This window comes from Heptranchias perlo, chromosome 16 (genome assembly GCF_035084215.1).
Source record: "Heptranchias perlo isolate sHepPer1 chromosome 16, sHepPer1.hap1, whole genome shotgun sequence".
Classification (NCBI taxonomy): Eukaryota; Metazoa; Chordata; class Chondrichthyes; order Hexanchiformes; family Hexanchidae; genus Heptranchias; species Heptranchias perlo.
This window is the reverse complement of record NC_090340.1, coordinates 7,071,923-7,094,550: the sequence shown is the minus strand read 5'-3', so window position 1 is coordinate 7,094,550 and position 22,628 is coordinate 7,071,923. Positions and strand designations below refer to the sequence as shown.

At 53.6% G+C, this 22,628-nt stretch overlaps 1 protein-coding gene across 1 annotated transcript in view; it reads left to right on the top strand.

The window, feature by feature from the left end:
* Window positions 1-22,628, top strand: part of hydin (HYDIN axonemal central pair apparatus protein) — a 1,099,250-nt gene that overhangs the window by 802,019 nt on the left and 274,603 nt on the right. Inside the window, exons 65-66 of the mRNA XM_067997614.1 lie at window positions 17,468-17,703; window positions 21,540-21,691. Of these exons, the coding sequence (XP_067853715.1) occupies window positions 17,468-17,703; window positions 21,540-21,691 (388 nt within the window). The remainder of the gene's footprint in view (window positions 1-17,467; window positions 17,704-21,539; window positions 21,692-22,628) is intronic.

The window sequence follows — 22,628 nt, the reverse complement described above, 5'->3', positions numbered from 1 at the left end:
CTCTTTCCCTTTCTCTCTCTGTGCATCTCTGACCTTTTCTCCCTCTCTGTGTGTCGCTGTCCATTTCCCTCTCTCTGTGTGGGTCGCTGTCCCTTTCCACCTCTCTGTCTGTGTCACTGTCCCTTTCCCTCTCTCTGTTTGTGTCACTGTCCCTTTCTCTCTCTCTCTGTGTGTCGCTGTCCCTTTCCCTCTCTCTGTGTGTCACTGTCCCTTTCCCTCTCTCTGTGTGTCGCTGTCCCTTTCCCTCTCTCTGTGTGTCACTGTCCCTTTCTCTCTCTCTCTCTGTGTCGCTGTCCCTTTCCCTCTCTCTGTGTGTCACTGACCCTGTCCGTCGTTGTGTGTCGCTGTCCCATTCCCTCTCTCTGTGTGTCACTGTCCCTTCACCTCTCTTCGTGTGTCGCTGTCCCTTTCCCTCTCTCTCTCTGTGTCACTGTCCCTTTCCCTCTCTCTGTGTGTCGCTGTCCCCTTCCCTCGCTCTGTGTGTCGCTGTCCCATTCCCTCTCTGTGTGTGTCACTGTCCCTTTCCCTCTCTCTGTGTGTCGCTGTCCCATTCCCTCTCTCTGTGTGTGTCACTGTCCCTTTCCTTCTCTCTCTGTGTCGCTGTCCCTTCTCGGTGTGTCTTTGTCCCTTCCCCCTCTCTGTGCCTCTCTGTCCCTTTTCCTCACTCTCTGTGTGTCTATGTCCCTGTCCCCCTCTCTCTGTGTCTCTGTCGCTTTCCCCCTCTCTCTCTGTCTCTGTCTCATTCGCTTTCTCTATGTGTCACTGTCCCTTTCCCTCTCTCTCTATGTCTGTCCCTTTCCCTGTGTCTGTCCCTTTCCCTGTGTCTGTCCCTTTCCCAGTCCCTCTCTGTGTGTCGCTGTCCCTTTCCCTCTCTCTCTCTGTGTCGCTGTCCCTTTCCCTCTCTCTGTCTGTGTCGCTGTCCCTTTCCCTCTCACTCTGTGTGTCGCTGTCCCTTTCTCTCTCTCTCTCTCTGTATGTCATTGTCCCTTCCCCTCTCTCTGTGTGTCGCTGACCCTTCCCCTCTCTCTCTGTGTCGCTGTCCCTTTCCCTCTTTCTGTGTGTCTCTCTGTCCCTTTCCCTCTCTCTGTGTGTCACTATCCCTTTCCCCCTCTGTGTGACTCTCTGTCCCTTCCCCTCTTTCTGTTTGACTCTCTGTCCCTTCCCCTCTCTCTGTGTGTCTCTCTGTCCCTTTCCGTCTCTCTGTGTGTGTCACTGTCCCTTTCCCTCTCTCTTTCTGTGTCACTGTCCCTTTCCCTCTCTCTGTGTGTCTTTGTCCCTTTCCCTCTCTCTGTATCGCTGTCGCTTTCCCTCTCCCTGTGTATCACTGTCCCTTTCCCTCTCTGTGTGTCGCTGTCCATTTCCCTCTCCCTGTGTATCACTGTCCCTTTCCCTCTCTGTGTGTCACTGTCCCTTTCCCCCTCTCTCTCTGTGTCGCTGTCCCTTTCCCTCTCTCTCTGTGTCGCTGTCCCTTTCCCTCTCTCTGTGTGGCGCTGTCCCTTTCCCTCTCTCTGTGTGTCACTGTCCCTTTCCTTCTCCCTCTGTGTCGCTGGCCCTTTCCCCTCCCTCTTTGCCTCTCCCCCATTCTCTGTGTGTCTTTGTCCCTTCCCCCTCTCTGTGCCTCTCTGTCCCTTTTCCTCACTCTCTGTGTGTCGCTGTCCCTTTTCCTCACTCTCTGTGTGTCTCTGTCCCTGTCTCCCTCTCTCGGTGTCTCTGTCCCTTTCCCCCTCTCTCTCTGTCTCTGTCGTATTCCCTTTCTCTATGTGTCACTGTCCCTTTCCGTCTCTCTCCATGTCTGTCCCTTTCCCTGTGTCTGTCCCTTTCCCTGTGTCTGTCCCTTTCCCTGTGCCTGTCCTTTCCCTGTCTCTGTGCCTCTGTCCCTTTCCCTGTATCTGTGTCTCTGTCCGTTTCCCCCTCTGTGTGTCACGATCCCTTTTCCTTTCCCTCTCTCTGTCTCTGTCCCTTTGTCTCTTTGTGTGCCTCTTTCCCTTTCTCTCTCTGTGCATCTCTGTCATTTTCTCCCTCTCTGTGTGGGTCACTGTCCCTTTCCCTCTCTCTGTGTGTCGCTTTCCCCTTCCCTCTCTTTCTGTGTTGCTGTCCCTTTCCCTCTCTCTGTGTGTGTCACTGTCCCTTTCCCTCTCTCTGTGTGTCGCTATCCCTTTCCCTCTCTCTCTCTCTGTGTCGCTGTCCCCTTCCCTCGCTCTGTGTGTTGCTGTCTCTTTCCCTCTCACTGTGTGTGTCACTGTCCCTTTCCCTCTCTCTGTGTGTCGCTGTCCCTTTCCCTCTCTCTGTGTGTCGCTGTCCCTTTCCCTCTCTCTCTGTGTGTCGGTGTCCCTTTCCCCCCTCTGTGTGCCGCTGTCACTTTCCCTCTCTCTCTGTGTGTCGCTGTACCTTTCCCTCTCTCTCTCTGTGTCACTGTCCCTTTCCCTCTCTCTGTGTGTCACTGTCCCTTTCCCTCTCTGTGTGTGTGTCACTGTCCCATTCCCTCTCTCTGTGTGTCGCTGTCCCTTTCCCTCTCTCTCTCTGTGTCGCTGTCCCTTTCCCTCTCTCTGTGTGTGTCGCTGTCCCCTTCCCTCTCTTTCTGTGTTGCTGTCCCTTTCCCTCTCTCTGTGTGTGTCACTGTCCCTTTCCCTCTCTCTGTGTGTTGCTGTCCCTTTCCCTCTGTGTGTGTGTGTGTCGCTATCCCTTTCCCTCTCTCTCTCTCTGTGTCGCTGTCCCCTTCCCTCGCTCTGTGTGTTGCTGTCTCTTTCCCTCTCTCTCTGTGTGTCACTGTACCTTTCCCTCTCTCTCTGTGTGTCACTGTCCCTTTCACTCTCTCTGTGTGTCGCTATCCCTTTCCCTCTCTCTCTCTCTGTGTCGCTGTCCCCTTCCCTCGCTCTGTGTGTTGCTGTCTCTTTCCCTCTCTCTCTGTGTGTCACTGTACCTTTCCCTCTCTCTCTGTGTGTCACTGTCCCTTCCCCTCTCTCTGTGTGTCTCTCTGTCCCTTTCCCTCTCTCTTTCTGTGTTGCTGTCCCTTTCCCTCTCTCTGTGTGTGTCACTGTCCCTTTCCCTCTCTCTGTGTGTCGCTGTCCCATTCCCTCTCTCTGTGTGTCTCTCTGTCCCTTTCCCTCTCTCTTTCTGTGTTGCTGTCCCTTTCCCTCTCTCTGTGTGTGTCACTGTCCCTTTCCCTCTCTCTGTGTGTCGCTGTCCCATTCCCTCTCTCTGTGTGTCTCTCTGTCCCTTTCCCTCTCTTTCTGTGTTGCTGTCCCTTTCCCTCTCTCTGTGTGTGTCACTGTCCCTTTCCCTCTCTCTGTGTGTGTTGCTGTCCCTTTCCCTCTCTCTGTGTGTTGCTGTCCCTTTCCCTCTCTTTCTGTGTTGCTGTCCCTTTCCCTCTCTCTGTGTGTTGCTGTCCCATTCCCTCACTGTGTGTGTCACTGTCCCTTTCCCTCTCTCTGTGTGTCGCTGTCCCATTCCCTCTCTCTGTGTGTCTCTCTGTCCCTTTCCCTCTCTCTTTCTGTGTTGCTGTCCCTTTCCCTCTCTCTGTGTGTGTCACTGCCCCTTTCCCCCTCTCTCTGTGTGTTGCTGTCCCTTTCCCTTTCTCTGTGTGTTGCTGTCCCTTTCCCTCTGTGTGTGTGTGTCGCTATCCCTTTCCCTCTCTTTCTGTGTTGCTGTCCCTTTCCCTCTCTTTCTGTGTTGCTGTCCCTTTCCCTCTCTCTGTGTGTTGCTGTCCCTTTCCCTCTGTGTGTGTGTGTCGCTATCCCTTTCCCTCTCTCTCTCTCTGTGTCGCTATCCCTTTCCCTCTCTCTCTCTCTGTGTTGCTGTCCCTTTCCCTCTCTCTGTGTGTGTCACTGTCCCTTTCCCTCTCTCTGTGTGTGTCGCTGTCCCTTTCCCTCTCTCTGTGTGTGTCACTGTCCCTTTCTCTCTCTCTCTCTCTGTGTCGCTGTCCCTTTCCCTCTCTCTCTCTCTGTGTCGCTGTCCCTTTCCCTCTCTCTGTGTGTCACTGTCCCTTTCCCTCTCTCTCTCTGTCGCTGTCCCTCTCCCTCTCTCTGTGTGTCACTGTCCCTTTCCCTCTCTCTGTGTGTCGCTGTCCCTTTCCCTCTCTGTGTGTGTCACTGTCCCTTTCCCTCTCTCTGTGTGTCGCTGCCCCTTTCCCTCTCTCTGTGTGGCGCTGTCCCTTTCCCTCTCTCTGTGTGTCACTGTCCAATTCCCTCTCTCTGTGTGTCGCTGCCCCTTTCCCTCTCTCTGTGTGTCGCTGCCCCTTTCCCTCTCTCTGTGTGGCGCTGTCCCTTTCCCTCTCTCCGTGTGGCGCTGTCCCTTTCCCTCTCTCTGTGTGTCTTTGTCCCTTTCCCTCTCTCTGTATCACTGTCCCTTTCCCTCTCTGTGTGTCACTGTCCGTTTCCCTCTCTCTCTCTGTATCACTGTCCCTTTCCCTCTCTGTGTGTCACTGTCCGTTTCCCTCTCTCTCTGTATCACTGTCCCTTTCCCTCTCTCTCTCTGTGTCGCTGTCCCTTTCCCTCTCTATCTGTGTCACTGTCCCTTTCCCTCTCTGTGTGTCGCTGTCCCTTTTCCTCTCTCTGTGTGTTGCTGTCCCCTTCCCTCTCTCTGTGTGTCGCTGTCCCATTCCCTCTGTGTGTGTGTGTCACTGTCCCTTTACCTCTCTCTGTGTGTCACTGTCCCTTTCCCTCTCTCTCTCTGTGTCGCTGTCCCTTTCCCTCTCTCTGTGTGTCACTGTCCCTTTCCCTCTCTCTGTGTGTCGCTGTCCCTTTCCCTCTCTCTGTGTGGCGCTGTCCCTTTCCCTCTCTGTGTCGCTGTCCCTTTCCCTCTCTCTGTGTGTCACTGTCCCTTTCCCTCTCTCTCTGTGTCACTGTCCCTTTCCCTCTCTGTGTGTCGCTGTCCCTTTCCCTCTCTCTGTGTGGCGCTGTCCCTTTCCCTCGCTCTGTGTGGCGCTGTCCCTTTCCCTCTCTCTGTGTGGCGCTGTCCCTTTCCCTCTCTCTCTGTGTCGCTGTCCCTTTCCCTCTCTCTGTGTGTCACTGTCCCTTTCCCTCTCTCTGTGTGTCACTGTCCCTTTCCCTCTCTCTGTGTGTCGCTGTCCCTTTCCCTCTCTGTGTGTCGCTGTCCCTTTCCCTCTCTCTCTGTGGGTCGCTGTCCCTTTCCCTCTCTCTCTCTGTGTCACTGTCCCTTTCCCTCTGTGTGTGTCGCTGTCACTTTCCCTCTCTCTCTCTGTGTCGCTGTCCCTTTCCCTCTCTCTCTCTCTGTGTCACTGTCCCTTTCTCTCTCTCTCTGTGGGTCACTGTCCCTTTCCCTCTCTCTGTGTGTCGCAGTCCCTTTCCCTCTCTGTGTGTGTCACTGTCCCTTTCCCTCTCTCTGTGTGTCACTGTACCTTTCCCTCTCACTCTGTGTGTCACTGTCCCTTTCCCTCTCTCTGTGTGGCGCTGTCCCTTTCCCTCTCTCTCTGTGTCGCTGTCCCTTTCCCTCTCTCTGTGTGTCACTGTCCCTTTCCCTCTCTCTGTGTGTCGCTGTCCCTTTCCCTCTCTCTGTGTGTCACTGTCCCTTTCCCTCTCTCTGTGTGTCACTGTCCCTTTCCCTCTCTCTGTGTGTCGCTGTCCCTTTCCCTCTCTCTGTGTGGCGCTGTCCCTTTCCCTCTCTCTGTGTGTCGCTGTCCCTTTCCCTCTCTCTGTGTGTCGCTGTCCCTTTCCCTCTCTCTGTGTGTCGCTGTCCCTTTCCCTCTCTCTGTGTGTCGCTGTCCCTTTCCCTCTCTGTGTGTCGCTGTCCCTTTCCCTCTCTCTCTCTGTGTCGCTGTCCCTTTCCCTCTCTCTCTCTCTGTGTCACTGTCCCTTTCTCTCTCTGTGGGTCACTATCCCTTTCCCTCTCTCTTTGTGTCGCAGTCCCTTTCCCTCTCTGTGGGTCACTATCCCTTTCCCTCTCTCTTTGTGTCACAGTCCCTTTCCCTCTCTGTGTGTGTCACTATCCCTTTCCCTCTCTCTTTGTGTCACAGTCCCTTTCCCTCTCTGTGTGTGTCACTGTCCCTTTCCCTCTCACTCTGTGTGTCACTGTCCCTTTCCCTCTCTCTGTGTGTCGCTGTCCCTTTCCCTCTCTCTGTGTGTCGCTGTCCCTTTCCCTCTCTGTGTGTCGCTGTCCCATTCCCTCTCTCTGTGTGTGTCGCTGTCCCTTTCCCTCTCTCTCTGTGTCGCTGTCCCTTTCCCTCTCTCTGTGTGTGTCGCTGTCCCTTTCCCTCTCTGTGTGTCGCTGTCCCATTCCCTCTCTCTGTGTGTGTCGCTGTCCCTTTCCCTCTCTCTGTGTGTCGCTGTCCCTTTCCCTCTCTCCTTGCCTCTCCCCGCTTCTCTGTGTGTCTTTGTCCCTTCCCCCTCTCTGTGCCTCTCTGTCCCTTTTCCTCACTCTCTGTGTGTCTCTGTCCCTGTCCCCCTCTCTCTGTGTCTCTATCCCTTTCCCCCTCCCTCTCTGTCTCTGTTCCACTCCCTTTCCCTATGTGTCACTGTCCCTTTCCCCCTCTCTCTCTGTCTCTGTCCCATTCCCTTTCCCTGTGTCTGTCCCTTTCCCTGTGTCTGTCCCTTTCCCTGTGCCTGTCGTTTCCCTGTCTCTGTGCCTCTGTCCCTTTCCCTGTATCTGTGTCTCTGTCCGTTTACCTCTCTGTGTGTCACTTTCCCTTTTCCTTTCCCTCTCTCTCTCTCTGTCCCATTGTCTCTTTGTGTGCCTCTTTCCCTTTCTCTCTCTGTGCATCTCTGACCTTTTCTCCCTCTCTGTGTGTCGCTGTCCATTTCCCTCTCTCTGTGTGGGTCGCTGTCCCTTTCCACCTCTCTGTCTGTGTCACTGTCCCTTTCCCTCTCTCTGTTTGTGTCACTGTCCCTTTCTCTCTCTCTCTGTGTGTCGCTGTCCCTTTCCCTCTCTCTGTGTGTCACTGTCCCTTTCCCTCTCTCTGTGTGTCGCTGTCCCTTTCCCTCTCTCTGTGTGTCACTGTCCCTTTCTCTCTCTCTCTCTGTGTCGCTGTCCCTTTCCCTCTCTCTGTGTGTCACTGACCCTGTCCGTCGTTGTGTGTCGCTGTCCCATTCCCTCTCTCTGTGTGTCACTGTCCCTTCACCTCTCTTCGTGTGTCGCTGTCCCTTTCCCTCTCTCTCTCTGTGTCACTGTCCCTTTCCCTCTCTCTGTGTGTCGCTGTCCCCTTCCCTCGCTCTGTGTGTCGCTGTCCCATTCCCTCTCTGTGTGTGTCACTGTCCCTTTCCCTCTCTCTGTGTGTCGCTGTCCCATTCCCTCTCTCTGTGTGTGTCACTGTCCCTTTCCTTCTCTCTCTGTGTCGCTGTCCCTTCTCGGTGTGTCTTTGTCCCTTCCCCCTCTCTGTGCCTCTCTGTCCCTTTTCCTCACTCTCTGTGTGTCTATGTCCCTGTCCCCCTCTCTCTGTGTCTCTGTCGCTTTCCCCCTCTCTCTCTGTCTCTGTCTCATTCGCTTTCTCTATGTGTCACTGTCCCTTTCCCTCTCTCTCTATGTCTGTCCCTTTCCCTGTGTCTGTCCCTTTCCCTGTGTCTGTCCCTTTCCCAGTCCCTCTCTGTGTGTCGCTGTCCCTTTCCCTCTCTCTGTCTGTGTCGCTGTCCCTTTCCCTCTCACTCTGTGTGTCGCTGTCCCTTTCTCTCTCTCTCTCTCTGTATGTCATTGTCCCTTCCCCTCTCTCTGTGTGTCGCTGACCCTTCCCCTCTCTCTCTGTGTCGCTGTCCCTTTCCCTCTTTCTGTGTGTCTCTCTGTCCCTTTCCCTCTCTCTGTGTGTCACTATCCCTTTCCCCCTCTGTGTGACTCTCTGTCCCTTCCCCTCTTTCTGTTTGACTCTCTGTCCCTTCCCCTCTCTCTGTGTGTCTCTCTGTCCCTTTCCGTCTCTCTGTGTGTGTCACTGTCCCTTTCCCTCTCTCTTTCTGTGTCACTGTCCCTTTCCCTCTCTCTGTGTGTCTTTGTCCCTTTCCCTCTCTCTGTATCGCTGTCGCTTTCCCTCTCCCTGTGTATCACTGTCCCTTTCCCTCTCTGTGTGTCGCTGTCCATTTCCCTCTCCCTGTGTATCACTGTCCCTTTCCCTCTCTGTGTGTCACTGTCCCTTTCCCCCTCTCTCTCTGTGTCGCTGTCCCTTTCCCTCTCTCTCTGTGTCGCTGTCCCTTTCCCTCTCTCTGTGTGGCGCTGTCCCTTTCCCTCTCTCTGTGTGTCACTGTCCCTTTCCTTCTCCCTCTGTGTCGCTGGCCCTTTCCCCTCCCTCTTTGCCTCTCCCCCATTCTCTGTGTGTCTTTGTCCCTTCCCCCTCTCTGTGCCTCTCTGTCCCTTTTCCTCACTCTCTGTGTGTCGCTGTCCCTTTTCCTCACTCTCTGTGTGTCTCTGTCCCTGTCTCCCTCTCTCGGTGTCTCTGTCCCTTTCCCCCTCTCTCTCTGTCTCTGTCGTATTCCCTTTCTCTATGTGTCACTGTCCCTTTCCGTCTCTCTCCATGTCTGTCCCTTTCCCTGTGTCTGTCCCTTTCCCTGTGTCTGTCCCTTTCCCTGTGCCTGTCCTTTCCCTGTCTCTGTGCCTCTGTCCCTTTCCCTGTATCTGTGTCTCTGTCCGTTTCCCCCTCTGTGTGTCACGATCCCTTTTCCTTTCCCTCTCTCTGTCTCTGTCCCTTTGTCTCTTTGTGTGCCTCTTTCCCTTTCTCTCTCTGTGCATCTCTGTCATTTTCTCCCTCTCTGTGTGGGTCACTGTCCCTTTCCCTCTCTCTGTGTGTCGCTTTCCCCTTCCCTCTCTTTCTGTGTTGCTGTCCCTTTCCCTCTCTCTGTGTGTGTCACTGTCCCTTTCCCTCTCTCTGTGTGTCGCTATCCCTTTCCCTCTCTCTCTCTCTGTGTCGCTGTCCCCTTCCCTCGCTCTGTGTGTTGCTGTCTCTTTCCCTCTCACTGTGTGTGTCACTGTCCCTTTCCCTCTCTCTGTGTGTCGCTGTCCCTTTCCCTCTCTCTGTGTGTCGCTGTCCCTTTCCCTCTCTCTCTGTGTGTCGGTGTCCCTTTCCCCCCTCTGTGTGCCGCTGTCACTTTCCCTCTCTCTCTGTGTGTCGCTGTACCTTTCCCTCTCTCTCTCTGTGTCACTGTCCCTTTCCCTCTCTCTGTGTGTCGCTGTCCCTTTCCCTCTCTCTCTGTGTGTCGGTGTCCCTTTCCCCCCTCTGTGTGCCGCTGTCCCTTTCCCTCTCTTTCTGTGTTGCTGTCCCTTTCCCTCTCTCTGTGTGTTGCTGTCCCATTCCCTCACTGTGTGTGTCACTGTCCCTTTCCCTCTCTCTGTGTGTCGCTGTCCCATTCCCTCTCTCTGTGTGTCTCTCTGTCCCTTTCCCTCTCTCTTTCTGTGTTGCTGTCCCTTTCCCTCTCTCTGTGTGTGTCACTGCCCCTTTCCCCCTCTCTCTGTGTGTTGCTGTCCCTTTCCCTTTCTCTGTGTGTTGCTGTCCCTTTCCCTCTGTGTGTGTGTGTCGCTATCCCTTTCCCTCTCTTTCTGTGTTGCTGTCCCTTTCCCTCTCTTTCTGTGTTGCTGTCCCTTTCCCTCTCTCTGTGTGTTGCTGTCCCTTTCCCTCTGTGTGTGTGTGTCGCTATCCCTTTCCCTCTCTCTCTCTCTGTGTCGCTATCCCTTTCCCTCTCTCTCTCTCTGTGTTGCTGTCCCTTTCCCTCTCTCTGTGTGTGTCACTGTCCCTTTCCCTCTCTCTGTGTGTGTCGCTGTCCCTTTCCCTCTCTCTGTGTGTGTCACTGTCCCTTTATCTCTCTCTCTCTCTCTCTGTGTCGCTGTCCCTTTCCCTCTCTCTCTCTCTGTGTCGCTGTCCCTTTCCCTCTCTCTGTGTGGCGCTGTCCCTTTCCCTCTCTCTCTCTCTGTGTCGCTGTCCCTTTCCCTCTCTCTGTGTGTGTCACTGTCCCTTCCCCTCTCTCTGTGTGTGTCACTGTCCCTTTCCCTCCCTCTGCGTGTGTCAGTGTCCCTTTCCCTCTCTCTGTGTGACTCTCTGTCCCTTTCCCTCTCTCTGTGTGTCACTGTCCCTTTCCCTCTCTCTGTGTGACTCTCTGTCCCTTCCCCTCTCTCTGTGTGACTCTCTGTCCCTTTCCCTCTCTCTGTGTGACTCACTGTCCCTTCCCCTCTCTCTTTGTGACTCTCTGTCCCTTCCCCTCTCTCTGTGTGTTGCTGTCCCTTTCCCTCTCTCTGTGTGTGTCGCTGTCCCTTTCCCTCTCTCTGTGTGTTGCTGTCCCTTTCCCTCTCTCTGTGTGTGTCGCTGTCCCTTTCCCTCTTTCTGTGTGTCACTGTCCCTTTCCCTCTCTCTCTCTGTGTCGCTGTCCCTTTCCCTCTTTCTATCTGTGTCGCTGTCTCTTTCCCTCTCTCTCTGTGTGTGTCGCTGTCCCTTTCCCTCTCTCTCTCTGTGTCGCTGTCCCTTTCCCTCTCTCTATCTGTGTCGCTGTCTCTTTCCCTCTCTCTCTCTGTGTGTCGCTGTCCCTTTCCCTCGCTCTGTGTGTCGCTGTCCCTTTCCCCCTCTATCTGTGTGTCGCTGTCCCTTTCCCTCTCTCTGTGTGTCGCTGTCCCTTTCCCTCGCTCTGTGTGTCGCTGTCCCTTTCCCCCTCTATCTGTGTGTCGCTGTCCCTTTCCCTCTCTCTGTGTGTGTCACTGTCCATTTCCCTCTCTCTTTGTGTCACTGTCCTTTTCCCTCTCTCTTTGTGTCGCTGTCCTTTTCCCTCTCTCTGTGTGTTGCTGTCCCTTTCCCTCTCTCTCTCTGTGTTGCTGCCACTTTCCCCCACTCTCTGCGTATGTTACTGTCCCTTTCCCTCTGTGTGTGTGTGTTGCTGTCCCTTTTCCTCTCTGTGTGTGTCACTGTGCCTTTCCCCCTCTATCTGTGTGTCGCTGTCCCTTTCCCTCTCTCTCTCTGTGTCTCTGTCCCTTTCCCCCTCTCTCTCTGTCTCTGTCCCATTCCCTTTCCCTATGTGTCACTGTCCCTTTCCCCCTCTCTCTCTGTCTCTGTCCCATTCCCTCTCTCTCTGTGTCTGTCCCTTTCCCTGTGTCTGTCCCTTTCCCTGTGCCTGTCCTTTCCCTGTATCTGTGACTCTGTCCGTTTCCCTCTCTGTGTGTCACTATCCTTTTTCCTTTCCCTCTCTCTGTCTCTGTCCCTTTGTCTCTTTGTGTGCCTCTTTCCCTTTCTCTCTCTGTGCCTCTCCGACCTTTTCTCCCTCTCTCTGTGCATCTCTGTCCTTTTCTCCCTCTCTCTGTGCATCTCTGTCCTTTTCTCCCTCTTTCTGTGCATCTCTGTCCTTTTCTCCCTCTCTGTGTGTCGCTGTCCCTTTCCCTCTCTCTGTGTGTGTCGCTGTCCCTTTCCCTCTCTGTATGTCGCTGTCCCTTTCCCTCTCTCTGTGTGTGTCGCTGTCCCTTTCCCTCTCTGTATGTCGCTGTCCCTTTCTCTCTCTCTCTCTGTGTCGCTGTCCCTTCCCCTCTCTCTGTGTGTCGCTGTCACTTTCCCTCTCTATTTGTGTCACTGTCCTTTTCCCTCTCTGTGTGTGTGTCACTGTCCCTTTCCCTCTCTCTGTGTGACTCTCTGTCCCTTTCCCTCTCTCTGTGTGTCTCTCTGTCCCTTTCCCTCTCTCTGTGTGTCGCTGTCCCTTTCCCTCTCTCTGTGTGTGTCACTGCCCATTTCCCTCTCTCTTTGTGTCGCTGTCCTTTTCCCTCTCTCTCTGTGTGTCGCTGTCCATTTCCCTCTCTCTTTGTGTCACTGTCCTTTTCCCTCTCTCTTTGTGTCGCTGTCCTTTTCCCTCTCTCTGTGTGTTGCTGTCCCTTTCCCTCTCTCTCTCTGTGTTGCTGCCACTTTCCCCCACTCTCTCTGTGTGTCGCTGTCCCTTTCCCTCTCTCTCTCTGTGTTGCTGTCCCTTTCCCTCTCTCTGTGTGTTGCTGTCCCTTTCCCTCTCTCTCTCTGTGTTGCTGCCACTTTCCCCCACTCTCTCTGTGTGTCGCTGTCCCTTTCCCTCTCTCTCTCTGTGTTGCTGTCCCTTTCCCTCTCTCTCTGTGTGTCGCTGTCCATTTCCCTCTCTCTTTGTGTCACTGTCCTTTTCCCTCTCTCTTTGTGTCGCTGTCCTTTTCCCTCTCTCTGTGTGTTGCTGTCCCTTTCCCTCTCTCTCTCTGTGTTGCTGCCACTTTCCCCCACTCTCTCTGTGTGTCGCTGTCCCTTTCCCTCTCTCTCTCTGTGTTGCTGTCCCTTTCCCTCGCTCTGTGTGTGTCACTGTCCCTTTCCCTGTATCTGTGTCTCTGTCCATTTCCCTCTCTGTGCTTCTCCGACCTTTTCTCCCTCTCTCTGTGCATCTCTGTCCTTTTCTCCCTCTCTGTGTGTCGCTGCCCCTTTCCCTCTGTGTGTGTGTCGCTGTGCCTTTCCCCCTCTATCTGTGTGTCGCTGTCCCTTTCCCTCTCTCTCTCTGTGTCTCTGTCCCTGTCCCCCTCTCTCTGTGTCTCTGTCCCTTTCTCCCTCTCTCTCTGTCTCTGTCCCATTCCCTTTCCCTATGTGTCACTGTCCTTTTCCCCCTCTCTCTCTGTCTCTGTCCCATTCCCTTTCCCTGTGTCTGTCCCTTTCCCTGTGTCTGTCCCTTTCCCTGTGCCTGTCCTTTCCCTGTATCTGTGACTCTGTCCGTTTACCTCTCTGTATGTCACTATCCCTTTTCCTTTCCCTCTCTCTGTCTCTGTCCCTTTGTCTCTTTGTGTGCCTCTTTCCCTTTCTCTCTCTGTGCGTCTTTGTCCTTTTCTCCCTCTCTGTGTGTCGCTGCCCCTTTCCCTCTCTCTCTGTGTGTCGCTGTCCCTTTCCCTCTCTCTCTCTGTGTCGCTGTCCCTTTCCCCCTCTCTGTGTGTCACTGTCACTTTCCCTCTCCATTTGTGTCACTGTCCTTTTCCCTCTCTCTCTCTGTGTCACTGTCCCTTTCCCTCTCTCTGTGTGTCTCTCTGTCCCTTTCCCTCTCTCTGTGTGTCGCTGTCACTCTCCCTCTCTATTTGTGTCACTGCCCATTTCCCTCTCTGTGTCGCTGTCCTTTTCCCTCTCTCTGTGTGTTGCTGTCCCTTTCCCTCTCTCTTTGTGTCACTGTCCCTTTCCCTCTCTCTTTGTGTCACTGTCCATTTCCCTCTCTCTTTGTGTCACTGTCCCTTTCCCTCTCTCTGTGTGTTGCTGTCCCTTTCCCTCTCTCTTTGTGTCACTGTCCCTTTCCCTCTCTCTGTGTGTCGCTGTCTATTTCCCTCTCTCTTTGTGTCACTGTCCCTTTCCCTCTCTCTCTCTGTGTCGCTGTCCCTTTCCCTCTGTCTGTGTGTGTCACTGTCCCTTTCCCTCTCTCTCTGTGTGTCACTGTCCCTTTCCCTCTCTCTCTCTGTGTTGCTGTCCCTTTCCCTCTGTCTGTGTGTGTCACTGTCCCTTTCCCTCTCTCTCTGTGTGTCACTGTCCCTTTCCCTCTCTCTCTCTGTGTTGCTGTCCCTTTCCCTCTCTCTCTGTGTGTCACTGTCCCTTTCCCTCTCTCTCTCTGTGTTGCTGTCCCTTTCCCTCTCTCTGTGTGTGTCACTGTCCCTTTCCCTCTCTCTCTCTGTGTTGCTGTCCCTTTCCCTCTCTCTGTGTGTGTCACTGTCCCTTTCCCTCTCTCTTTGTGTCACTGTCCATTTCCCTCTCTCTTTGTGTCACTGTCCTTTTCCCTCTCTCTGTGTGTCACTGTCCCTTTCCCTCTCTCTTTGTGTCACTGTCCATTTCCCTCTCTCTTTGTGTCACTGTCCTTTTCCCTCTCTCTGTGTGGCGCTGTCCCTTTCCCTCTCTCTCTGTGTGTCACTGTCCCTTTCCCTCTCTCTCTCTGTGTTGCTGTCCCTTTCCCTCTCTCTGTGTGTGTCACTGTCCCTTTCCCTCTCTCTTTGTGTCACTGTCCATTTCCCTCTCTCTTTGTGTCACTGTCCTTTTCCCTCTCTCTGTGTGTCGCTGTCCCTTTCCCTCTCTCTCTCTGTGTCGCTGTCCCTTTCCCTCTCTCTGTGTGTGTCACTGTCCTTTTCCCTCTCTCTCTGTGTTGCTGTCCCTTTCCCTCTCTCTGTGTGTCGCTGTCCCTTTCCCTCTCTCTGTGTGTCGCTGCCCCATTCACTCTCTCTTTGTGTCACTGTCCTTTTCCCTCTCTCTTTGTGTCACTGTCCCTTTCCCTCTCTCTTTGTGTCGCTGTCCTTTTTAATCTCTCTCTGTCTCTGTCCCATTCCCTCTCTCTCTGTGTCTGTCCCATTCCCTCTCTCTCTGTGTCTGTCCCTTTCCCTGTGTCTGTCCCTTTCCCTGTCCCTGTCCTTTCCCTGTATCTGTGACTCTGTCCGTTTCCCTCTCTGTGTGTCACTATCCCTTTTCCTTTCCCTCTCTCTGTCTCTGTCCCTTTGTCTCTTTTTGTGCCTCTTTCCCTTTCTCTCTCTGTGCCTCTCCGACCTTTTCTCCCTCTCTCTGTGCCTCTCCGACCTTTTCTCCCTCTCTCTGTGCATCTCTGTCCTTTTCTCCCTCTCTCTGTGCATCTCTGTCCTTTTCTCTCTCTCTCTGTGTCGCTGTCCCTTTCTCTCTCTCTCTCTCTGTGTCACTGTCCCTTCCCCTCTCTCTGTGTGTCGCTGTCCCTTCCCCTCTCTCTGTGTGTCGCTGTCCCTTCCCTCTCTCTCTGTGTGTCACTGTCCCTTTCCCTCTCTCTGTGTGTCTCTGTCCCTTTCCCTCTCTCTGTGTGACTTTCTGTCCCTTTCCCTCTCTCTTTGTGTCACTGTCCCTTTCCCTCTCTCTTTGTGTCGCTGTCCTTTTCCCTCTCTCTGTGTGTTGCTGTCCTTTTCCCTCTCTCTGTGTGTTGCTGTCCATTTCCCTCTCTCTTTGTGTCGCTGTCCTTTTCCCTCTCTCTGTGTGTTGCTGTCCTTTTCCCTCTCTCTGTGTGTTGCTGTCCATTTCCCTCTCTCTTTGTGTCGCTGTCCTTTTCCCTCTCTCTGTGTGTTGCTGTCCTTTTCCCTCTCTCTGTGTGTTGCTGTCCTTTTCCCTCTCTCTTTGTGTCGCTGTCCTTTTCCCTCTCTCTGTGTGTTGCTGTCCCTTTCCCTCTCTCTCTCTCTGTTGCTGCCACTTTCCCCCACTCTCTCTGTGTTGCTGTCCCTTTCCCTCTCTCTGTGTGTGTCGCTATCCCTTTCCCTCTCTCTGCGTATGTTACTGTCCCTTTCTCTCTCTCTCTCTCTGTGTCGCTGTCCCTTTCTCTCTCTCTCTCTGTGTCGCTGTCCCTTCCCCTCTCTCTGTGTGTCACTGTCCCTTCCCCTCTCTCTGTGTGTCACTGTCACTTTCCCTCTCTATTTGTGTCACTGTCCTTTTCCCTCTCTCTGTGTGACTCTCTGTCCCTTTCCCTCTCTCTGTGTGTCTCTCTGTCCCTTTCCCTCTCTCTGTGTGTGTCACTGCCCATTTCCCTCTCTCTTTGTGTCGCTGTCCATTTCCCTCTCTCTGTGTGTGTCACTGCCCATTTCCCTCTCTCTTTGTGTCTCTGTCCCTTTCCCTCTCTCTTTGTGTCACTGTCCTTTTCCCTCTCTCTGTGTGTTGCTGTCCCTTTCCCTCGCTCTCTCTGTTGCTGCCACTTTCCCCCACTCTCTCTGTGTTGCTGTCCCTTTCCCTCTCTCTGTGTGTGTCGCTATCCCTTTCCCTCTCTCTGCGTATGTTACTGTCCCTTTCCCTCGCTCTGTGTGTCACTGTCCCTTTCCCAGTATCTGTGTCTCTGTCCGTTTCCCTTTCCCTCTCTCTGTCTCTGTCCCTTTATCTCTTTGTGTGCCTCTTTCCCTTTCTCTCTCTGTGCCTCTCCAACCTTTTCTCCCTCTCTCTGTGCATCTCTGTCCTTTTTTCCCTCTCTGTGTGTCGCTGCCCCTTTCCCTCTCTCTGTGTGTTGCTGTCCTTTCCCACTCTCTGTGTGTCGCTGTCCCTTTCCCTCTCTCTGTGTGTTGCTGTCCCTTCCCCTCTCTCTGTGTGTCACTGTCCCTTTCCCTCTCTCTGTGTGTCGCTGTCCCTTTCCCTCTCTCTCTGTGTCACTGTCCCTTTCCCTCGCTCTGTGTGTCGCTGTCCCTTTCCCTCTCTCTCTGTGACACTGTCCCTTTCCCCCTCTCTCTGTGTGTCGCTGTCCCTTTCCCTCTCTCTGTGTGTCGCTGTCCCTTTCCCTCTCTCTGTGTTTCACTGTCCCTTTCCCTCTCTCTCTGTGTCACTGTCCCTTTCCCTTGCTCTGTGTGTCGCTGTCCCTTTCCCTCTCTCTCTCTGTGTTGCTGTCCCTTCCCCTCTCTCTGTGTGTCACTGTCCCTTTCCCTCTCTCTGTGTGTCGCTGTCCCTTTCCCTCTCTCTCTGTGTCACTGTCCCTTTCCCTCGCTCTGTGTGTCGCTGTCCCTTTCCCTCTCTCTCTGTGTCACTGTCCCTTTCCCCCTCTCTCTGTGTGTCGCTGTCCCTTTCCCTCTCTCTGTGTGTCGCTGTCCCTTTCCCTCTCTCTGTGTTTCACTGTCCCTTTCCCTCTCTCTCTGTGTCACTGTCCCTTTCCCTCTCTCTGTGTGTCGCTGTCCCTTTCCCTCTCTCTCTCTGTGTTGCTGTCCCTTTCCCTCTCTCTGTGTGTTACTGTCCCTTTCCCTCTCTCTGTGTGTGTCGCTATCCATTTCCCCCTCTCTGTGTGTCACTGTGCCTTTCCCTCTCTTTGTGTGTCGCTGTCCCTTTCCCTCTCTCTGTGTGTGTCGCTTTCCCTTTCCCTCTCTCTGTGTGTGTCGCTGTTTCTTTCCCTCTCTTTGTGTGTGTCGCTGTCCCTTTCCCTCTCTCTGTGTGTCTCTCTGACTTTCTGTTTGTCCGTCTGTCTCTCTTTCTCTGTGTCTGTTTCTCTTTCTCTATGTCTTTCTGATTCACATTTTAGAATCTTTTCATTTTCTAACTATCCAGCAAAATGTCCAGAAGATCATGGGCTGGGAGTGTGCAACTTTCTGAGGTGCATTCCCATCATGCACTTGGATCGGGCGCAATCCAATTTTCACCCTATTAGACCGTACAAACGAGTTTGAATTTCCTTGGGCCTTCTCCCGCTCCGTTGCCCTCGGTTCAGCGGAAGTCGGTCGGAAACCATTTTATGCAAATAAAGGGGTTTTCACCCGGAGAGGCAGTGGCGGAACAAACCCTAAGGAAATTCAACCCCAGAACCTTGGAATGGACTGCTGAGAAAAGGACATGCTGTTTGGGTTTCTGATGTTGAGAATGGATACATCTGGGTTTGTTGTGTAAAATGTAGGTTTGTTTTCCACATTGCTGAAGTGCTTTTTAAATTCCTCCCTTTGGTATCCTGTTGCCTCTCCATCATCCTGATAGGTTTGGATGATGCAGGGTGGGAGGAGGCTCAAGTGGAGTATAATCACCAAAGGGACAGTGACCAGTTGGGCCAAATGGCCTGTTTCTGTGCGGTACATCCTATGTAAAGACTGCCGGTGGGCTCTTCTTTTACTATAGACTAACTGGTTTCCATTGTTTGCCCAGGTATTGTGGTGGATGACATTGCTTCCATCTTTGAGGAACATCGTATCTGCCAGAACATTAATCTTCACCAGTGCCTGCAGACCGTGGGGAGCAATGGAGTCTACGTGGAGGATGAGAAGAGATTCCTCTTCCATAATATTCATGTCGGAGAGCAGGCCGAAGCCCGCTACAAGATCATCAACGTGGGCAAAGTATCCTCTGACGTGGTGGTGTCTGTTAAACCGCTTTCTAACAAGGTAAAGACAGTTTGTAACCCAACAAGAATGGTTTTTGTAAAAAGGCATTCATAGACCAGCACATCACAGCTTACCAGTTAAGGTGGGATTCTCACCATAAGTATTCCATTTCTAAGTCAAATGAATATAACAATGGTGATAATGACACCCTGTTTACATCTACTCCTTTTTGTGTGAAATATTTATATTTAAAGAAAGACTTTCATTGATAGACATCGTTTCACAACCTCAGGACATCCCAAAGTGCTTTATAGCCAATGAAGTACTTTTGAAGGTGTCAGCCGTGGCTCAGTGGTAGCACTCTCGCCTCTGAGTCAGAAGTTATGGGTTCAAGTCTCACTCAAGAGTATTTTGGTTTCGAGGACAGGATGGAATTTAGCTGTGATGCCCACTGTGCTGTGCTGAGGTTTCACGTACCATGTGCTACCCCGAGGGCTCATGTACCATGTGCTACCCCGAGGGCTCGTGTACCATGTGCTACCCCGAGGGCTCGTGTACCATGTGCTACCCCGAGGGCTCGTGTACCATGTGCTACTCCGAGGGCTCATGTACCATGTGCTATACCGAGGGCTCATGTACCATGTGCTACCCCGAGGGCTCCTGTACCATGTGCTACCCCGAGGGCTCATGTACCATGTGCTATACCGAGGGCTCATGTACCATGTGCTACCCCGAGGGCTCATGTACCATGTGCTACCCCGAGGGCTCATGTACCATGTGCCATACCGAGGGCTCATGTACCATGTGCTACCCCGAGGGCTCGTGTACCATGTGCTACTCCGAGTGCTCCTGTACCATGTGCTACCCCGAGGGCTCCTGTACCATGTGCTACCCCGAGGGCTCATGTACCATGTGCTACTCCGAGTGCTCCTGTACCATGTGCTACCCCGAGGGCTCATGTACCATGTGCTACCCCGAGGGCTCGTGTACCATGTGCTACCCCGAGGGCTCATGTACCATGTGCTACCCCGAGGGCTCGTGTACCATGTGCTACTCCGAGGGCTCATGTACCATGTGCTACCCCGAGGGCTCGTGTACCATGTGCTACTCCGAGTGCTCCTGTACCATGTGCTACCCCGAGGGCTCGTGTACCATGTGCTACTCCGAGTGCTCCTGTACCATGTGCTACCCCGAGGGCTCATGTATCATGTGCTATACCGAGGGCTCATGTACCATGTGCTACTCCGAGTGCTCCTGTACCATGTGCTACCCCGAGGGCTCATGTATCATGTGCTATACCGAGGGCTCATGTACCATGTGCTACCCCGAGGGCTCATGTACCATGTGCTACCCCGAGGGCTCATGTACCATGTGCCATACCGAGGGCTCATGTACCATGTGCTACCCCGAGGGCTCATGTACCATGTGCTACTCCGAGGGCTCATGTACCATGTGCTACTCCGAGGGCTCATGTACCATGTGCTACCCCGAGGGCTCGTGTACCATGTGCTACTCCGAGGGCTCATGTACCATGTGCCATACCGAGGGCTCATGTACCATGTGCTACCCCGAGGGCTCCTGTACCATGTGCCACCCCGAGTGCTCCTGTACCATGTGCTACCCCGAGGGCTCCTGTACCATGTGCTACCCCGAGGGCTCCTGTACCATGTGCTACCCCGAGGGCTCATGTACCATGTGCTACCCCGAGGGCTCGTGTACCATGTGCTACTCCGAGGGCTCATGTACCATGTGCCATACCGAGGGCTCATGTACCATGTGCTACCCCGAGGGCTCCTGTACCATGTGCTACCCCGAGTGCTCCTGTACCATGTGCTACCCCGAGGGCTCCTGTACCATGTGCTACCCCGAGGGCTCCTGTACCATGTGCTACCCCGAGTGCTCCTGTACCATGTGCTACCCCGAGGGCTCGTGTACCATGTGCTACCCCGAGGGCTCCTGTACCATGTGCTACTCCGAGGGCTCATGTACCATGTGCTACTCCGAGTGCTCCTGTACCATGTGCTACCCCGAGGGCTCATGTACCATGTGCTACTCCGAGGATTCAAGAACATAGAAGGAAAATGGGTCTGACGGAACTTATGCCCACAACGGAGCATGCTCATTTTTCCCTCCTTTAGATGAACGGAAGGAAAACCAGTAGAGGGTCTAATCCTCTCCGCCCGAATGTTCTTTCCGCTCTGTGCCCAGTCCGCTCTTTCCGCTCTGTGCCCTTTCCGCTCTGTGCCCAGTCCGTTCTTTCCGCTCTGTGCCCTTTCCGCTCTGTGCCCAGTCCGTTCTTTCCGCTCTGTGCCCAGTCCGCTCTTTCCGCTCTGTGCCCAGTCCGCTCTTTCCGCTCTGTGCCCAGTCCGCTCTTTCTGCTCTGTGCCCTTTCCGCTCTGTGCCCAGTCCGCTCTTTCCGCTCTGTGCCCAGTCCGCTCTTTCCGCTCTGTGCCCAGTCCGCTCTTTCCGCTCTGTGCCCAGTCCGTTCTTTCCGCTCTGTGCCCAGTCCGTTCTTTCCGCTCTGTGCCCAGTCCGCTCTTTCCGCTCTGTGCCCAGTCCGCTCTTTCCGCTCTCTGCCCAGTCCGCTCTTTCCGCTCTGTGCCCAGTCCGCTCTTTCCGCTCTGTGCTCTTTCCGCTCTGTGCCCAGTCCGTTCTTTCCGCTCTGTGCCCAGTCCGCTCTTTCTGCTCTGTGCCCAGTCCGCTCTTTCCGCTCTGTGCCCTTTCCGCTCTGTGCCCAGTCCGCTCTTTCTGCTCTGTGCCCAGTCCGCTCTTTCCGCTCTGTGCCCTTTCCGCTCTGTGCCCAGTCCGCTCTTTCCGCTCTGTGCCCAGTCCGCTCTTTCCGCTCTGTGCCCAGTCCGTTCTTTCCGCTCTGTGCCCAGTCTGCTCTTTCTGCTCTGTGCCCAGTCCGCTCTTTCCGCTCTGTGCCCTTTCCGCTCTGTGCCCAGTCCGCTCTTTCCGCTCTGTGCCCAGTCCGTTCTTTCCGCTCTGTGCCCAGTCCGCTCTTTCCGCTCTGTGCCCAGTCCGCTCTTTCCGCTCTGTGCCCTTTCCACTCTGTGCCCTTTCCGCTCTGTGCCCAGTCCGCTCTTTCCGCTCTGTGCCCTTTCCGCTCTGTGCCCTTTCCACTCTGTGCCCTTTCCGCTCTGTGCCCAGTCCGCTCTTTCCGCTCTGTGCCCAGTCCGCTCTTTCCACTCTGTGCCCAGTCCGCTCTTTCCGCTCTGTGCCCTTTCCACTCTGTGCCCTTTCCGCTCTGTGCCCAGTCCGCTCTTTCCGCTCTGTGCCCGGTCCGCTCTTTCCGCTCTGTGCCCAGTCCGCTCTTTCCGCTCTGTGCCCAGTCCGCTCTTTCCGCTCTCTGCCCAGTCCGCTCTTTCCGCTCTGTGCCCAGTCCGCTCTTTCTGCTCTGTGCCCAGTCCGCTCTTTCCGCTCTGTGCCCAGTCCGCTCTTTCCGCTCTGTGCCCAGTCCGCTCTTTCCGCTCTCTGCCCAGTCCGCTCTTTCCGCTCTGTGCCCAGTCCGCTCTTTCCGCTCTGTGCCCGGTCCGCTCTTTCCGCTCTGTGCCCAGTCCGCTCTTTCCGCTCTGTGCCCAGTCCGCTCTTTCCGCTCTCTGCCCAGTCCGCTCTTTCCGCTCTGTGCCCAGTCCGCTCTTTCTGCTCTGTGCCCAGTCCGCTCTTTCCGCTCGTCCCTTCTGGATGAAAATCTAGCCCTTGGTGTTTTTGCTTTACTGCCGCGGTGAACCAAACTTCGAAACTGTAAGTTCCCCCCAAATGCGGTTGGGCACGGCGATGAGTCGATATAAACATTACCGGCCGCTGTCAAATCATCCCTAGCAACTGGGATATCTAATATATCCGGGTGCCTTTATTGATAATTTTTGGTGCACCATTTTGTTTTTGTTTTCCAGATCGCAGCTCGCATTGTTGATATTTTTGATGTGGTGCCCACCCGGATGAATATCCCCAGCTATGCCCACAAGTTTGTGGTCGTCAGATTCACTCCTCAGACAATGCAGAATTACCAGTGTATATTCGAAGCTCTTGTGGAAGGATCACCCGGGTACCTCATTGGTCTATAGAAATGATATCCTCATCTACCAATGGCGCAGAGCAGAAAGGAGATCTGGGACTACACATAAATAAATCACTAGAAGTAGCAACACAAGTTGATAAGGCCATAAAGAGTGTAAACAAAGTACTGAGGTTCATTTCCAGGGGAATAGAATACAAAAGCAGGGAGGTAATGTTAAATTCAAATAGAACCTTGGTTAGACACTTGGCGTACAGAAAATAATCAAAAAGGCTAATGGAATGCTGGCCTCTACATCTAGAGGACTGGAATACAAGGGAGTAGAAGTTATGCTACAGCTATACAAAGCCCTGGTTAGACCACACTGTGTTCAGTACTGGGCACCACACCTTAGGAAGAATATATTGGCCTTGGAGGGAGTGCAGCGTAGATTTACTAGAATGATACCTGGACTCCAAGGGTCAAATTACGAGGAGAAATTACACAAACTAGGGTTGTATTCCCTGGAATTTAGAAGATTAAGGGGTGATTTGATTGAAGTTTTCAAGATATTAAGGGGAACTGATAGGGTAGATAGAGAGAAATTATTCCCACTGGTTGGGGAGTCTAGGATTAGGGGACGTAGCCTAAAAATTAGAGCCAGGATTTTCAGGAATGAAGTTAGGAAACATTTCTACACTCAAAGGGTGGTAGAAGTTTGGAACTCTCTTCCGCAAACAGCGGTTGATGCTCGCTCAATTGTTAATTTTAAGTCTGAGATTGATAGATTTTTGTTAATCAAACGTTTTAAGAGATATGGGGCTAAGGCGGGTATATGGAGCTAGGTCATAGATCAGCCATGATCCCATTGAATTGTGGAACAGGCTTGAGGGACTAATTGGCCTACTCCTGTTCCTATGTACTGTGCACAGTTCTAGTCTCCATACTACAAAAAGCATATTGAAGCACTAGAGAAAGTGCAGAAAAG